Below are 18,233 nucleotides of genomic sequence, written 5' to 3'. Positions count from 1 at the left end.
TGTGTGAATATCAAAGAAGGGAGCCACAGCTTCAATAGACAGAAGTTTTTACCTTAGTGATACTGAAACTTTGATACCAATTATTTTGTGTTTTTCCTCATTGTTTTCCATTCATTTTTCTTTTAGCAAATTTATTGCCAGATGCTCCAACTGAAGATTATCCTAACACTATGAACAGTAGCTCCCCAGAGGAAGAGCACAACCAGTTTCCCAGGATATTTGGTAAGAATTTGCTTTTGTTGTTTATAATTTTCCTTTTTTTGATGAAGCACTCACTCTGAGGCTTGTCCACTTCTTTTGGTTTGTCCATATAGTTTATTTGAGAATAGATATGTCAGTTGAAATATGTAAGTCTAATGAGCTGATAACATGCAAACTAGCTTCATAGCCATTTTTTGTCAGTAATAGTAAGTATTTTGAAAAGGGGTTATTATTGCAAAGGTTAGAATGTTTGCTAGCAATATAATAACAACCTTACCAGACCATATTTGATTTAAGTATTATAAATATTATTATAAAAATGAAGGAAAAACTTAAAACTTAAATGGGTACCAATCATAGTTTACTTTCAGAACTTTCTTGTGTCTAGATAGCATATCATATATTGTTTCACTTTTTTTTTTCTTTTAGTAAATTTATTGCCAACTGCTCCAAATGAGAAGTCCAATATTATGAACAGTAGTTACCCAGAGAAAGAGCACAAGCAGTTTCCTAGGTTTTTTGGTAAGAACTTGTTTTTGCATTTCCTAGCTCTCAGTCTTTTATGTGCACCCTGGATTTACTGAGAGAAAATGGGTGGAAATGGAATATCTGAGACTAAAGAATGGGTTCCCATCTATGTCAATAGTTTCAATAAGCAGAGAAAGTCAAAACAAAAAAATATATTCTACTTACAGATCTTCTATAGATATCAGAAAGTGGAATACTGATTATACTTTGTCCTCTTATGAAGGTGTGTTCTCGTGAAGGTCTGATAAAAAACAAACCTTTAAATACCAAAATCAAAAGCAGTGTTGCAGAGTTGTTTTAGTCCAAATAAATCCTTTTCCAGGGCACTGTCAGAGCAGTTAAAGATTCTTTTACCCATTAAGAAAGAATTATATTTGGATTTTGGAATATGGCGCAATATATTTATCATGAGACATTTTTATCATTGTTAAGGTCATATTAAACTTAGTTCATGGTTTGATTATAGTCAAGGTAAGTGTGAATGAATTTCATGACTACTTAAAGGGATTTTTGCGCTAATACATGGTATAATGCAGATAAGAATCTGGAGGCCCTCTACTGTGGAGGTTTTGACAATTTCTGCAGCTGGGGACTGTCCACTAGAGATTGCTGGTACTTGCTCACACTGTAAAGGGTGATTGAATTTGAGGCATATCATTTTTATGATCCACAGTTATGCAAGAGGAAACAAGAAACAGTTGGGAAAAGACTGAGCATTCTTACCAAGTATTTCTATTTGTTTTATTTTTGCATTTACACTTATTTGTACTTTTGGAGATAATGTGATAGTTTACAGATTCATCAATGTTTTTGTGTTTTATATGGTCTGTAGGGTAATGGGCATGTAGGATAACATTCCGGTGCTCTTTGCTTAGAGTTGTGTCTAATAAAGCTTGATTGTATGTTGTATTCTATTTATTTTGCTTGTACAATGATCACATGTACTGTTGGCTTGAGGTAAATTTCTGAGATAGCTGGATTTTTTACCACATACAAAACATTAAAATGACTGAATAAAAAACAGTAAGCCTCTTGGTAGCTTATTGTACTGAAAAGTAGTTACATGACAAAAAGCCTGGTTGTCAATCTAGGGACATGAGTGCACATGTTCCCTGAGGTTTCTACTCGCAATATGATCCCCCATATTCCCAAAACAACTAGCCTATGCAAGCAAAGAGGCATTATTCCATGTGTTTTCTTAGAGGAAACTCAAAAAAAAAAAAATGAAGTGTTGTATCAACAATAGTGAATTTTGTGGTAGAGCAGATTTCAGGAAAGAGATGAGGGTAAGAGGAAGGACAGAAGACTGGAAGGTTGATGGAAAAAAGGCTGAAGTAACAAGGGAAGGTAGATTCAGTGTAAATGGGTGAGTCAGGTAAGAAACATGACCTTGGAAGGACTGATGAGTTTCAGTGGAAAGTCTGAAGACCTCACAGTTCTTTCTCTACAATATAACCTTTGTCTTACGCTAGCCTGCCTCATGCAGATGTCTGCTGCCATTCTGTTTGTTTATCTGCCCGTACCTTTCAGGCTGCTGGGATGGGCTAAAATCCTGTGTTTTGTGCAATCCCATTTCATGGCAATGAAATGGTAGGACTAAAACAGACCACTAATTTCTCCACATGGCATAGCTTCCACTCATGCTGTTACTAGAGGCAAGAGTATTAACTGAAGTTGCAAGGTGGAGTTATTTCACACAAATGTGCAAAGTGACTCTCATCACCCTCTGGGATGGAGGAAAAATCTAGTTACACACATGCAATGTCAGAATGGACTGCTTGGGATGGAATGGCTGATTCTCATCTTCTGAAGCACAGGTGAAATAGCTTATCTGCTATTGTAACGTGTTTTGTATATTGGCCTGGCTATGTAGCTTCTTTTCTTTCTTCTTTCTTTTTTTTTTTTTTTTTTTTTTCAAATACATGACCAATATTAAAAAATAATAAAATTCCAAGGAGTTGTCCCTTATAGAATAACTTACCTTGTATAAGTTTGCCATGATACCAGATTAGTAGATTTCCAACAAAGTTCTTGATCTTAAGAAGATTAAAGTCTTCCATGACCAAGAGAAACTAACTTTGTCTGCATATAAACACAAGACCTCTAGTGTTCTCTGTCAGCAAAGAACTTGCTGCAGAGAGCCAATATTGTTCTGGTCTTATTCTGCTATAAGTTGTAAAACAATTTCTGGGGAAGTGAAAGTGAAGCGAGGAATCAAGCCTTTCATTTTTAGATTAAATGAAGTGATCTACGGTACGAAATTGCAAGTGCTATATTCTACATTCAACTTGTGAAATCTAAGTGGGATGCAAGATCAAAAGTCGGTTTTCCACTCAGTGAGTTTGGAATGGCACACTGAAGCAGCTCCTGTTATTATTTCTTAGAGTCAGGGCCATATCTTTTGCAGATACAAACTGACACAACTATATTTGCTATAATGGAGCTGAACCAATTTATACCTATAGAGTAGTGTCAAGTGCAGATGACTCATTATTTTTGTAATAGCCTGTCTACTTGAGAATTCTTTTATTATCTCTCTGCTGTAACCAGAATGAGAAACTGAAGTCTGCATAATAATGTGGCAGTAAACCTGAAGTTTCATGAATGTCAAACACCTGTGTTTAGCAGAAAAAAATGCAGTAAGCATTGTATGCGTCACTCATGAAGATAATTTTAAACTTCTTTTGTATTAAGATTATCAGTTCATTGTCACACATTTGAACCCCAGCTAAGCCTGAGGGAAAATGTTTTTTTTTTCAAAGCACGTTTGAGATTCGTTTTGATAAATGAATCCATGTCTGAATGTGCGTGTTTCAGAGATTCCAAAGTACGACCATATCATCTGTTTCCATCAGAGAGGGGTTGTATGGGATTCAAGGAACAACTGTATTTAAAGAATTAAATCTTAAACCATGAATTTTAAAAGATCTCTATGTAGCAGTGAAGGGTAAGATGCACTAGTCTTTTTATAGGGAAGAACAATAGCCTTTTTTTATTTATTGCCTTTTCATGGAATTAGTTTACCTAATTTTTCAGAGACAAAATATCAAATATTGTGGTTTTGGATCTCATTCTCTGACCAAAACAAAATCAGTCCGAACATCTGCATCATCAACATAAGAGACAAATGCATCTACAGTGTTTTGCTTTAATAAAATGTGAAGCCTGTTTGAAAAGCTCCTGTAGAGATAGCGGTGAGAGTTCCAGCTTCCAAACTCCACTTGAGATAGGTTCCAAGTTATTATCCTGATGGAGTTGTCATGTTTCTGAGGAACACTTCTTCATTGTATCAGCAGTTTCCAAAAGAAAGCTTTACACTTGGAGAATGTTTGACTAATTCAACTTGGAAGCTGTTGTTTGTCGTTTGCCTATACAAATTGTAAATTCTTTTTTGCCGTGCCCATTTATGACCTGACTTGTCATGTATTTTGTCATACATGTCATGTATTTTTGTCAAATAATGTGTATAGCATATCCAAGGTTATGAAATTGCTATTGGATATTTAAAACCCATTTAAACAAGTTATTTTGGATAAACAGAATAGCTTGAGCAGAGTCTTAAGGCCTGTTGCTATCAATGTCAATACCATGTAGTTCCATGTATAAAGAAATTAGAAAGTATGCCATGACACTTATTAATTCGGGGGTTCGTATGATCTAATGGATGTTAGCATGTAATGATTTATGTAATATAACGAATAATACAACATGCACTGTAAAAAATGGTATAGATAAAATGCAATCTAAATTGAGAACAAAGTAAAGATAAAAGCAACATTCCTGTCTGAAGTAATCTTACAGAGTTGACATCTGTAATTAATTCATTGACCTGTAATGATTAGATTAGGACAAAGTAATTCTGATAGAGGAATGTGTATTTTTTTGGCTTTTGTTTTTGCTGTTGTTTGGCTTTGTTTTTACTGTTTTTAGTGTGTACCTCTTCATCTCTGTATAGTTCTGTGAGTTGTGGGTTTTGCTTTTTTTTTTTCTTTTTCCCTTCATAGAAAATGCAGGAGATAAAGACATTTCAACAACTCTTAGGTTGTAAAGGTTGTAAAACTAAAACATTTGAGAGAGATACTCAAGAACAGGCATAATGTCAAAACTTACTGTAATATCATATAAGCACAACATTAGAAGCTGGGGCTGAACAGAGAAAAATTACCTGGATCTAATGCTCCCAGTGACTGGGACACACTGGGATACACTGGCTCACAGGCTTGGAAATGCCTACAGAGATGTTGGGTTGGGAATAAGACAGTACATATCTTATGCTTACAGTAACTTGAAGTTAACAAATCTTTTAGTGGTCAGTATAATAAAATAAATTCACAAGTTTTATGATTCTCAGCAGACCAGGAATAAAGTAATTTCATTTTTATTTTAATATATTGTTTTGTGGAAAAAAATGGCTGCTGTATGGCAAAATTAAGAAGTTTTTTTTTTTTTTTTTCATGAGCTGTGTACTTCTGTGAGTGCAAAGAATATGCAGATATTTTGAAAATGAAGATACAACTTTTAGAAACAGCATAATACAGATTCTGAATAACTTTTGGATGCCACTCTGCTAGTTGCTTTATACATATGCAGATAGTCCTTATTCATCAGTTACCACATCACTTGCTCCTTGGCTCCAAAAGCTTATAATTGTTGTGAGAAGCCATTCACTATGGGACTTTGCAGTCTCTCTAGAAAATTCATACTAGACAAGTAATTTATATCAGAAGTATATATTTAAAGTCCATTATAATTAACAACCCTGAACCATTTGCTTCTTTTGTCATTGACAAGTCTTTCTATGTTGTTCTTTTTAATTACACTAATTTTTAAGTTTAAATAGGTAATCATGTTTTTTGTTTTATTATATATTTTTCTTATTCAATGTATATATATATTTATTTATTTTTTCTTCAATGATGCCGAACATTTGTTTTGAAAGCTTATTTCCTCTCCAGCTAGAATCTGGATGAAATTATTTCTAGGCTCAAAAGTTCTTGAAGCCAGTACCAAACATATTGCAAGTTTATTTAGCTACCATCTTCATTATGAATAAAGCAGTAGATTTAATATCCATTGTATAACATTTTGGGCACTTAGTCTAGGTCGAGATTGAACCTTACTCTGAAAATAATGTCACAGATATCAAAAGAAACTAATTAGTACTCATGCTATAACATGAAATTAATTTAATCTATCTTGAAATACCAGCTCATGATTCAGTTTTTGCTTTCACAGGATACTTTTTTGAATAGTAGTATACTGTTGCTAATGTGGCTTCAAATGTACTAATAATTTAATTTTCCTTTCTTAGCTTTCCATAAATTACCTTTCTATTTCTGTCTGGGCAATTTTTCACAGTTTTTCACCACACTGGTCTATCAATTATACTTAGCAGACGAGCATTTTTCAGCAAGTGTAAGGCGTGCAAGACAAACAAAATGTAGCGCATTATTTTGAGCTATTTTCTTGTCAGCCTCTTGAATTGCCCAAGTTAATTCATAATTTCTTGGTTCCAGCAACTCATCTGCTTTGCACTTTTCTGAAAACAGGATGCCTTCAGCTCTGTTGTAACCCAAGTTATTCCCTAAAATTTTAACTCAGTCTTTCCTCTGAACCACTTTTGCCAGCTGTGTGGCTTTCTAACCTTAAGAAGGCCATCTGATAGCTTCATGTGTCCATTTATGCATTCAGATCTCAGTTACTCTGCTACTTCTTGAAGGAAAATGGCATTCCTTTGTGTTCCTCATAACTGATGATTTAATGGCTCCCATTCTTGTTTTTTCTTCCTGTACAGCAGCTATTTGTCAGTTTTAATTTTGCATATGAGTTACTCCTGGGTGATAGGTGATGGAGTTTCTCCAGGTGTGAGCATGGGTGAGCTTGAACTTGTTCCAGTTCCCAGGTACTTCATATACTTCAGCTTCATCTTCCAGCGTTTCAGTTCTCACACTCACTTTCAGCAACACTGAAGATCCAAAACATCAGGCTACTCCATGGAATGGTAAAAAGCTAACAGCAGCACTAAAACACCAGCATCACAGTTGTTTTGTGCACTTAACTCTTCACCCTTGATCCTCTTTATTCTGCGAGTTGCAAACTTTTCCCTCATAATTGCTCAGTGTTTTCCAGTATTATTATTCCAAGATTATTACTTAAGTTAAAATTTCCATATTCATGTGACAAACCTAATATTAATGTATTGAATCTTACATCAGAGATCCTGGATACTTTTACCTTGTATTTGATTGCAAAAAGTCTAGCAGTAATTAGAAAAATTAACTTCATTATCATAAATATTTACCATATTTTTAAAGCTGTCCGAGATTAATTTATTTCACGCTTTGCTCTACAGGTAGTTTACTTGAAACTCCCCTAAGTGAATTTGAGTGCTATCTCCTGCCACAGAAACAGCAATTTTAACACTAAATTTATAGGAAACAAACCTTGCTTTCAGGATAAGTTTTTGTTGGCTTTTGGAATTCGAAGAGAGAGTAACATTAGCTGATATTTTTGGTAGTCATAACATGGTAGATGCTTATGTAAAATATCCTGGATTTTCAGAACAGAATTAAATTTGTCACTGAATTTCATATAATTTTTTAAGTTCTCAAAGCTTCAAATCTCATATAAAATATAAACATAACAGAAAACTGGTTAATGACAGTGTTGTCTCTAACCTTTTTTTTTTTTCCATGTTATTTCTAGAACCACCTGTTATCCCTTCTTTGTGCATGACTCCTATGGATAAAGGACTTTGTAGAGCTAAAGAGACAAGATTTTTCTACAACTACTCAACTGGAAGATGTCGCCCATTTAACTATAGTGGTTGTGGTGGGAATGAAAATAATTTCACCTCCAGAAAGTCGTGTTTGAGGATCTGCAAGAAAGGTATGGGAAATGATACTGCCACAGAGAATCACAAGAGGTAAATATTATGCACTCTATGGGCTGAAACGTTCTTGCAACTTTTGGTAGTAAGTATTGGCCTGATAAAATGTAATAGCTGAAAGTCTTAGCAAAGTGCAACTGGTAATCAGAAGAGAGAGCTAGAGAGAGAAGGATGGACGCTAAAATACTGTGTACAAGAGCAGACATCTTGACCTTGGTCAGGCAAATGAAGACTAGGTAAGACAAAATGTTCTTTTTTCTCTTTTTTTCAAGAATATTTCTTGAAAACAAGATGTCTCATTTCTGATTATCTTGGATGTGTTAGTCGTACAGCATCTTAACTTACACTTTCATTTTACCTTCAGGATTCATTAAAAATAAAGGTGGAAGAAGAGTAATAAAAATTAAGAGGAAGAAAAAGAAACTGTCAGTAACGGCTTTGGAAGAGGAAAGCATCCCTGAAAGAATACAACTTTGATTTTATGGAAATGGGAAGTAAACTGCTCTTCACCTGTGAATGAAAGCCTCTAGTGTACCCAATTTAAATATATGTACTGTACTCATTATTTAGGTTGCATATTATTAAGCTGTTTATGTTTTTGTTATGTATGCCTCCTTTACATTAATAAACATTACTTTGTACTTTGGAAAAGAGCACTTAAAATGTAGTTTGACTATATCATTGCTAGAGATGAAACAGGACAGAACAGGTTATGTGGGCATAGAACTCATAACTAAAAAGTAGGCAAGATTCAAATTTACTTTATTTCCCCATTCTTTTCTGAAATCTATTTTGGTCCTAAAAAAGAAGAATAAGGCTTGTCAAAGAGCAATCACTTGTCAAGTATGATTATTTCAATCTTAGATTAAAAGATGAGTCTACTGATAAAAAGAGGAAATAGGCAATGGATTTTATATGGATTTAAATTAATCGTATTTATTTTGGGATATGCAAGCTAGATGCAACTCCACTGAAATGCATAGAATTAGGCTTGTCAAATGAACGTGAATCAGAATTAACCCACCAAAAACATAAAGAGAATGTTCAAGTTGTAAATGTGTGACACAATGTGACAGAAATTTACAAAAAAAATATATATATATTTGTTGGGTTCATTGATTTATCCTTGTTACTGAAGTAGATTCATGGCTTGCTATTTAATAATTTCTGGAAATATGTATTCTTGGGGGGAAAAAAAGAAGGAACAAAACCCATTCATAGATGAAGAAATCAGTATAGTTGCTTTAGTGGTAACAGTACATTTCTTCTCTAGTTGACTTTGTTTGTTTATCTGGGGGGAGGGGGAGGTCTTTTGCTTCTGTTTGTTTTTGGTTTCTTGTCATTGTGGGTGGTTTTGTTTGCTTTAAGACTGACATGAAATAGTGGTTCAGTTCTTGCCCTTCTCCCAGACACCTCTCTGATCTGGGTAGATCTTTTCTAACAAGATATTTTTCTTAAAGGAAAGAAAAAAGAAAAAAGTAGTTGGTTTCTTGTAAGGTTCACAGAAATGCCCTACTGCCTATGAAACAGAAGATAGGATACATTTTTCAAAAATATCCTTCTATATTCTTTGATGCTGAAAATCTTTTTTTTAATGTATGATGTTTTCTGTTTGTGCTTAAGACTACTGAGGATACTTACACTGCTGTTTGTGAGAAGCAATGTGAAAATACATATCTGAAATAGATGTGAGGGGCTCAGACACTACAGCAAGGAACAACAACAATGACAAAATAATACATGATCTGTTGGGCTAACCTGCCTTTGCCTGAGCACTACAATTACATGTGGTATCAGAAAGCCTCTGGGTTTTTTATATACCCAATGAACTTTGGACTAACTCCAGAAAAAGGCTAATCTTTACTGCTGAAAATTAAAGCATTTATGCATTCTAAATATCTGAGGGGGTAAGTAAAAGTTTTTTGTTTGTTTTAACGCTGAAATTCTTATTTCTGGTACCTAAATTATTTCATGATTCTCTTAATTTATGATCTACTAAGTGTGATTTGAAAAATGCTCGTGAATCTGAAGTATAGACCAAAAAATGCTCATGTAGAGTCTCATCATATGAAATGTAGGAGCACCACAGACTTAAACTGCAATAACTATAAGAATCAGACAAGTGCATTTCTGACAGAGGAAACCTATAAACTCCATTTAGACACTTAGACACTGCTAAAGACTTGCAGTGTTGGTTCTTCACAAAACTAATTTGGTGCAAGTGTCACTACCTACTACGTTCAATTCCAGCTTGATGCCTTCCAGTTCTAGTTCACTGTTTTTATTGACCTTACTCTCCATGTATCCTCTGTACTCCATAGGCTAGGAATCTAGTCCGTAGTTCTGAGATGCAGCACACAGTAGCAGAGCAGGAGGTTAAATACTTGGGCCAGCCAGCATTTGTCATTGCAGATAAGTGGAAAGCCTGTGGTTTAAACTGTTCCTAGGCCTTTCCACTTGAATTAGCACAGTACTGCACATTGCCTCCTAAAGCAGAAGCTGCTTAGGCACACTAGGTACAGGAGGTGGAAGCCTTACCAATGTGCTGAACACCCCATTAATGCCACAGTTACCCTGTTGCTGCATTGACTCTGGCATGTGTCTGCCTGGCTAAGAATGCAGGTAAATTCACAGGTGTCTGCACCTTTGCTTGCATGAACTTTATGATGAAGGCAGTAAATATATCTAATCTTCCACTCTTAGTCATTAAAATTTCCTGTGGACTGCTGGTATTACAATTTAAGTAATCACTAGATAGCGTGATGTACTTAGGAGTGGAGACAGAACTGAATTTGGTGCGACTGCTTCTCCAGCAGCTTAGGGACTCAGTAAGGATATTGTACATGTATGGTTTCAGATCAAAGCAAAAGAGAGAGTGCCAAGTGCTGCTGGATAAGTATCACATTTACAAGAGCCTCCTCCTGTCACTGGTCTCTGACAGAGAGGCAGGGCTATCCTAAATACTGCATTAAAATCCTCTGACAAAGATATGTGATATTCCCTAGCATGATTTTGAGGTATTTGAGCATGATTTGCATTAAACTAAAACCTCTTTTAGAGCTTTCATGTGTAAGAGAACGAAACTTGTGTTTGCTTTTTTTAGCAGCAGGAGTTCAACATTCAGATAACTCCACTATTTATTTGAATTTGCATTATTGGCAGCATTTCTTCTTTATAGAGAAAGTGTTTTTTCTCAATATCAAGCCCATATAGAGATGGCTGGGCAGCACTTTTTCTCAGGAACTTTCCTGTGCCCAGCTTCAGTGGCTGTAACTGCACCTGTAAATCTCAGATTTTTTTTAGGTGAGATGGGACTCTGAGCCTTGCGGGGAGTGTGGGGGGGGTTAGGAGTAAGGGGAAAGGGGGTTGCCCATAGTGTCTCTTAAAGCAGCCCACCAAAAAGACTAATGATTATTAGGGTTTGGTTTTATGAGATTATAACCTAGAACAATGATCTTTCTTAAAGAGAATATTCTGAATGAGACAGTAGATACGCTCCATCCTTGGAAGTGCTCAAGGCCAGGCTGGATGAGGCTTTAAGCAACCTGGTCTAGTGGAAGGTGTCCCTGCCCGTGGCAGGGGGGTTGAGCTAGATGGTCCCTTCCAACCCAAACCATTTTATGATTTAAGATATCAGTTCATATAAAAGAATTGATGCATTTGTTTCTATACATATTGCCATTTGTTTGTCCATAAATCATCCTTTCTGTCCCTGCAGAAACCTGGCTGTGTGGCTGCTTCCCAATTCTAAGTCTCCTGCTTGCTGAGCTCTCCTGCAGACTAACAGGTTCTCCTCGCTGAGCATGCTCTGTTGCTCTGTGCAGTCTTTTCTTCCAGAACCGCTATAGCTAGGAGAGGACTAACAGGTACTCCCCCATACTCTCTTACCCCCTAGTTACACAGTAGTAAGAAACTTTGCATGCATTTATTTTTTAGTAATAGAGATTGAACTAATGATTATTTGGGGAAACTATTCTGTCATTGCTGAGACAGAAAAAAGCTACAAAGTTACAGCATCTCAACATAAATCAACTCTACTAACCAAGAAACCATTACGAAGAGATTTGTCTTTTAGACTTATTATGTAGAGTTCAGTCAAGGGGAAAAAAAAAAAAAAAAAAGCAAACAAACAAAAACTGGCACGTTATAGACAATAAAACAACACCACCATCAAACTGATTAGACTATAATCAGAAGTTTGGTGGAGGTACTGGGTTTGGCCACCATACCAGTTATCCATTTCAGTCTTTGTTATCTTGTTTTTGTATAGCTCTAAAATGCATTGAATTTGTTTTTCATGTAAAAAGGCCAAACTGAAGTGTGATCTGATTTGCATCTTTATTAACCCCACAAGAAATTCTTTTTGTATGCTTCTCATTCATTCGGTTCTCATCATTCTTGTGTCTTCAATAGCTGCAGAACAACCACATGCAAGAATATGAAAAAGATCTGTGCATTTCTCAAAGATAGTTCGAGGATGAATGGAGTAGGGGAATAATTGGGCAAAAGGAAAAGATAGGGAATTAGATGTCAGAACGGTGAAGACATTAGAATACAAAGCTATGCTAACAAGTTAGCAGTGACTATGTGCATTTCCAGTCAGCTAGAGTCCCTTCACCCAGTCGTTTCATTTCAGATTCTGCCCTCGTTGCTTTGGAGGCAATACACACACTGCCATGAAATTTCTCCCATGTTGTATGATGGGAGCCAACAAGCCAATGAAGTTACAGATTTGATGAATTTCCATGTACACGTATAACCTGGTGTGTGCCCTGGGTCCATTCTGGTGATGAAACAATATGTCTTTGAGAAATACTCTAAAGTCTTTTGACTCATCCTTTTTTCCACCTATTTTTTATGGGCATACCTTTTTTTTTATTATTTAAACCTTTGTTACCTAAGTCCTATCCCTTCCTTTTATTTTCTTTCCATTTCCATTTAAACCAGAATTTCTCCTCACATCTCCAATTCAACTCCTTTTTCAAAATTGAGTTTGTGAGTCTTCATCCTTCTAGAATCTACCTTTGGAACATTTTCATGTGGATATAAGGGTGATGTTTCATCACTGCTCTCTTTTAGCAGTATCTGCTGAGAAAGAATCCTGGTTGGAAGTATAGTACGGATATTAAGTGTTTAAATATGAACTCTAGTGTTTTATTCATGGGCAATATATGACCAAGGGTCAGAAGTTTCTCCAGTTTTGTTTAGCCCATGGTCTCTTTGAACCCATGGCACTGCCACGTTGGAATTCGCTCACCCAGGTTTTTTTCACGGGACTCTCATCATCCACCGCCTGTGCGAGAGGGGGGCAAGATGGCCTATCCCGGGGCAGTCTTGCGTCCGGAGGAGATGCTCGGAGGACGCGTTTAGATGCGGGTCCAGGGCAGGGAAGAGGAAAGGAGAGGCGAGGCGATGCGGGAGGCAGGGGCTGGCAGGAGCAGCCCGGCCGCTGCGCTCCAGGTGGCGGCACCGCGCCGCCAGGGGGCGCCTCCCCCCCGGCCCTCGGGCAGGTGCGGGGCTGCGCGGCCCGGAGCCCCCCGGGCAAGGAGGGGCCTGGCCGGGAGGAAAAAGTGGGAAAAACTCCGCCTGGCCCCGCAGCCCCTCGGTCAGCCGCAGGGAGACCTCCCTCACTGGCGCAGAGCTGCAGAGAGGGGTTCTCAGCCCATCAGGAGTTGTCCCATTATAAGCAACGCTATATTTATCCCTCAGCTTCTCCGATCAGATCAAAACTCGTGGTAAGAGGTGGAATTGGTATTTTATCTTTTTTCTTCGCAAGGTTTTAAGCTTTGGTTACAGCACAGTCTGTTGTGTTCATTTAGATCCTTTTCGCACGGCTCTCGCCCACGCTGTTGATAAGCAGGGGAGCCTGTACGGGTGTCATTTACATGCCTTTCAGCCAGAAAAGGGGGGAGCTGAGGCAGTGTGGGGGCCTCCCGCGTCTCTGAAGTGCAAATTGCACCAGCTGAGATGTCTCAAATACCTGTTGAGTAGGAGTAAGAAAGTTCCAGTGATAGCTAAATAAGTAGAATATAAGAATTTTGAAGTTAAAAAAAAAAAAAAAAAAAGAAAACAAAAGCCCACACTGCTGAATTTGACATGCCAAATCAAACATGGCCTATGTAATAAATCTCTCCACCTAATTCAGATGTTGAGCCTGTCTTGAACATGCATGCTTAGCTGGGATATATGGATCATTTTCTAGGCTACAGTGTATAGTGTACTATATTGCAATCTCTTGCCCAGACCTAATCGGTCTAAAATATTGCAGCCAGGCTCACTTCTGATGAGATTCCACTGCCTGAATTTCATCATTGTTCAGAATCAGATCTAATCCCCATCTTATTTCTGTTTACACTGCCTAGGGAGTTAGAGTGCCAACTCTTCGTGCTTCACTTATTATAAAACTCAAACATTCTCCCATTGACATATGGTCCTAGAAGCACCAACATTCACATACCAAATGAATATTAAACTCATGTGCCTGCTCTTACAGTGATCCTAGATTGTGATTTCACCATTCATACTATCTGGTGGTCGTATGAACTTAAAAGTACTCCTGCCCCTCTTTCCTCTCTTTCTGTCATTCCTGACCTGCTGTGCTTTGTTGTTTGGTTGGTTGGTTGGTTGGTTTGGTTTTTGGCTGTTTTTATCTTTGGAGAAAGGATTTTCAATGGCAAGACAAGTTCCCTCACCCAGTTCACATTCTATGAATGTTTCTGCTGATAAGACAGTGGATTGACAACAGGTAGTGAGAAGCAAGCAGAAATACTTCAGCTTGTTTCGTGAGCAAATTAAACGGTTATCATTTTGATGAGCACTTACAAAACCATTACATCTGGGGACACGTCCCATACAGATTCCTAGTGCTAGGGGTGTTTCTAGTTAGTATTTGAGCTTACTGCTCCATGAACCTGCATTTGTCCAACACAGCATGCCATGTGTGCACAGCAACTGTATTGAAGAGCACACCTTCAGTACATGTGTCTGTAGCACAGGTACCAGCTGTACAAAGAGCAGGTAATAAACGTCCTCAGGGAAACACTTTTAGGTCCTGATATGAACTTCTTGAAGCCAGTGTAAGGGTTGTCACCAATGCTGTTTTGTCCTCAGTCGTGGCAGTTTTTAAAGCAGGCAGCTGGTACCTGCTGCCTTGAGATCAGGGGCATTTCAAAACGCAGCTGAGACTTCTGTGCAGCACTCCCCTTCCTGCCGCCTTTTCTCCACCCCCGATACTTCAAAGGTTTATTTACCTAAGCATAACATTTCCCTTGAGTATAAAACGAAGCGGTACTTTCAAATTTAAGCAAGTGCCTAAGTTCAGCTCCGTTCTGAGCCGCAGCACAGCTCCGGCCGTGGAAGCGTGCCTCCGTGCGGCTTCGCCCTGCTGGGCAGGAGCAGCCCCTCTCCTTGTGGCGGAGAGGGGCACGGCGCTTACCCTGCGCGCTGCCCCGGAGGGGCTGAATCCCACCTCCTGGCTCTGCCCCCCGCTTCCCACCGCTTCGGCATCCCCCCCGGAGCTCCTCGCCTTGCCGGGGCCGTGCCGTCGGAGCCGGAGAATCTGAGGCAAGACGGGCTGCGGGCGGGGTCTGGCTGATGTAACAGGAAGCCCCGCTGGCTGCCTGCCGCCGCTCCCCGCTCCCCGTCCCCAGCTGAGGCGCTCCCGCTGCTGCCCGAGCAGCGCCGCGCTCCGCCGGGCGCCACTGCCCCGCAGCCAGCGGCACCAGCGAGCTGCCAGCCGCCGGGAGAGCAGGAAAGCCGAGGCAAAGCCAGCTAGAGCCCACCAGAGTTGAGCCTGGTGAGTACGCAGCCAAACGGTCCTGTTTTTTTTACCTAAAACCGTTTTTTATTTTTTTTCTGTGCCGACTGAAGGGATCCGGGCTTAGCGCCGTTGTGCGCTTTTCCCTGGGGTCTGCGGGGAGAAAGGGGTAGGAGGAAAAGCCACCTTCATTTGTAAGCGCTGTGCTGGTTTTGGAAGTAGTGGTGCTGTATAGATCCTCGAGGAAGCGATCAATGATAGGGAGAAAGAGAGATAAAAATACCGTAATCAGCACTTAAAGGATTCTGCCTAAAACCGTAATATTAGCTAACCAAATTTCTGTCGTTGCAGCTGGAGAGAATTAGAGACATATGGGTTTGAAAAGGGTCCATGAGACTAATTCAATACAACTGGAGCTCTTTCAAGAAAGGACGAATTAGGTGATAAACTTGTTTAAATTTTCTTACTGAATATTCCTTTAATCTTATTGATGTTATTATACCGGAAAGAGATCGTATTTGAGTTATTTCATAATTAGGTTTCGCGTTGTAATTACATGACTGAAAAGATGAAGCTCCTGTTTTGTCTGGACTTCCTATTTGCTTGAGAAAAAGTTAGCTTGAGTTTAGTGCTTGTGCGTGTGCTGGGGTGTTACTGCTGAGATTTTTCCCACACGCACCAAACTGATTTATTGAGGGTTGGCTGTCTACTATTTCATTGCTTTGGGAAACTATTGGCCAGGGGGAAGTGTGTGGTTCTGTGCTTTCCAGTACAGAGTTAAGAGGGTCATGCCACTTCTTCATCTTTGCAAAGCTGATGAGGTACCCTCAGTTTTTACAAGTCCGGTTGTGTTATTGTGATGATCCCTTTTGCTACGTGTAGTCATTTGCTTGTCTGTGTAAGCAATGGATCTGCGGAATCAGGGAATCTTCTTTCTGAAAGATAGTTAAGAAACAATGTAAATGTTAAATCTCACTTGGATTTGATCTGCAGTGATTCATTTAGTCATCCATATATTTCTACAGGGACTGAGATTGAAATAAAAATAGCTGTGGTTTTGTTGCTTTCTACCTTAAAAAGTTGTGCCAAATATGTTGGGGCCAGATTTTGCTCCTACAGTTGTGCCAATGACAAGTCTTTCCAGTCATATTGTGCATCCTGGGGATCTTGTCATTCATTTGCAGTAGTAATGTATACAACAATTTAAAGCTGTTTGGACTGGTAATGTGCTAAAAGCCTGATTGTTGTGCTCTGAGGTCCTTTCAGTGGGTTGAAAGAAGACACACTAGTTCTGGATAAACGTGAATGAGACCAGATTTGAATCCGTGTGTTTTCTTTCAAAATACACATGCTGCTACACTGCCTGAAATGCTCAACTAAAAGTAATGATTGGTATTTCCATTATACTTCTGCGATCTACTGATACTGTCAATGACTTTGCTGCATCAAATCTCAAAATCTTTACCTAGCTTCAAAGATCTTCAACACAAAAGGCACTTGGTGGTACTAAACCAAACAAGATGGCACTTGAAAAAAATGTTCATGTTGTTTTAATGATTAGTGCAGTAGGAACAATGGTCTTCAGAAGTATTTCAGCTACATGATTGAAGTTCTTGCCTTATGCTCTTCTCAAGTAACTAGTTTAGGTTTGGTGGTACTGCCTACATGTGAAGTGTTAGACGTTTATGTTTTCTGATGCCAGGACCGACAGTATTTGCAGACAAAGCAAAGACAGTGACAGGGTGATGATGTAGAACAGTTTGACTGTACAAAACCAAGTACCTGAATATATAGCTTGGGTTGCAAGTTCATGGGTTGCATTATGTCTGTCCTGTTCAAATGTTGCTGTACTCCAAATTCCCGATCAGCTAGCATCTTGCTCTGCATTAAGAAATGTAATGTTTGTCCCTTTGAATAGGCTTTTCCTGATAGAGGCACAACTGTTGGAATCCTGACCCACTGAGAGCCAGTGGGAATTTTTCCACTGACTGTCAAAAGGGCAGGATATTCCTCAATGTGGATATTTTTTTTGAAGGATGTATTTCATGTGGTTACAGACATTATCCATCCATTAACTGACGTACTGTGATCTATTGGCAGCTGTGTTTTTGATAACTTCCATCACTTTTGAATGCCCAATCTGTAAAACACAAATCTGCACATCTTGTTCTTGGTGACTAGTGACTTACCAGGCTAAACAACAGGGTTTACTCAGGGAGAGCAGTACCGTTCTGTGGGCTAACCGAGTCCTGTGATCCAGCTTTAGACAAGGATACAGGTAAGAACAAAACCAAAGGAAGAAAAGCACTGATACGCTTCTTTTGCTGCTACTATAGTAACTTAGTTCTATATTCTGTGCATTCCAGTAAGTTGGCTGATTCCAACAACACTTGTAGCATGTGCAAGAGCTGGGTAGGACTGGGCCAACAAGGGTCTATGAAATCACACAGATAAAGGATTCAAACCAGTCCAGTCATTTGGAAGAAACTATTGCTATCAATATGTTCTTAATAGTAAAATGTACACAGTGGTATTTTAGAAGTATATATTTAATCACTCATTTGGTCAGTACTGGTCGTAGGATAAGCTATTATGAAGGAAACCGGTGGAATTTCTCCAGTGAGAGGTCTGAGACTGAAGTTAGGAAACAAAATAGAATTTCTCTTTAAGAAGTTGTTCCCATCTGTTCCCAACGTGTTTACAGTGTTCTTGATCTGCTAGCAAAACTCCTTCAGTGCTTCTGATCAGCAGCCACTCCGACAGAGCACGTTCGCTGTACGGGCACTACCACAGTGTTAGGGCCCCCTCTGTTGTGAAGGTGTCTGTAGCTCTGCCACTGGGTTTCAGATGTCGGAGTTG

At 38.8% G+C, this 18,233-nt stretch overlaps 2 protein-coding genes across 12 annotated transcripts in view; both read left to right on the top strand.

Annotated features, from left to right (window-relative positions):
- TFPI (tissue factor pathway inhibitor) overlaps window positions 1–8,271 on the top strand; it is a 75,731-nt gene extending 67,460 nt beyond the window's left edge. For 8 of the 9 annotated variants that reach the window (XM_068686474.1, XM_068686481.1, XM_068686473.1 and 5 more), the window contains 4 exons: window positions 127–222; window positions 631–723; window positions 7,435–7,617; window positions 7,983–8,271. In XM_068686474.1, the coding sequence (XP_068542575.1) occupies window positions 127–222; window positions 631–723; window positions 7,435–7,617; window positions 7,983–8,095 (485 nt within the window). In that variant the 3' untranslated portion in view covers window positions 8,096–8,271. Of the gene's footprint in view, window positions 1–126; window positions 223–630; window positions 724–1,402; window positions 2,634–7,434; window positions 7,618–7,982 lie in introns of those variants that run through there. The other variant, XM_068686478.1, reaches the window with a different exon arrangement.
- A 947-nt stretch (window positions 8,272–9,218) lies between these two features.
- CALCRL (calcitonin receptor like receptor) overlaps window positions 9,219–18,233 on the top strand; it is a 67,319-nt gene continuing 58,304 nt past the window's right edge. Inside the window, exons 1-2 of one of the 3 annotated variants that reach the window (XM_068686469.1) lie at window positions 14,929–15,413; window positions 15,726–15,814. In XM_068686469.1, coding sequence (XP_068542570.1) covers window positions 15,765–15,814 — 50 coding nt within the window. In that variant the 5' untranslated portion in view covers window positions 14,929–15,413; window positions 15,726–15,764. Of the gene's footprint in view, window positions 9,526–14,928; window positions 15,414–15,725; window positions 15,815–18,233 lie in introns of those variants that run through there. The other 2 variants (XM_068686470.1, XM_068686471.1) reach the window with 2 other exon arrangements.

This window comes from Anas acuta, chromosome 6 (assembly GCF_963932015.1).
Source record: "Anas acuta chromosome 6, bAnaAcu1.1, whole genome shotgun sequence".
Classification (NCBI taxonomy): domain Eukaryota; kingdom Metazoa; phylum Chordata; class Aves; order Anseriformes; family Anatidae; genus Anas; species Anas acuta.
This window is presented reverse-complemented; position numbering and strand designations above follow the sequence as displayed.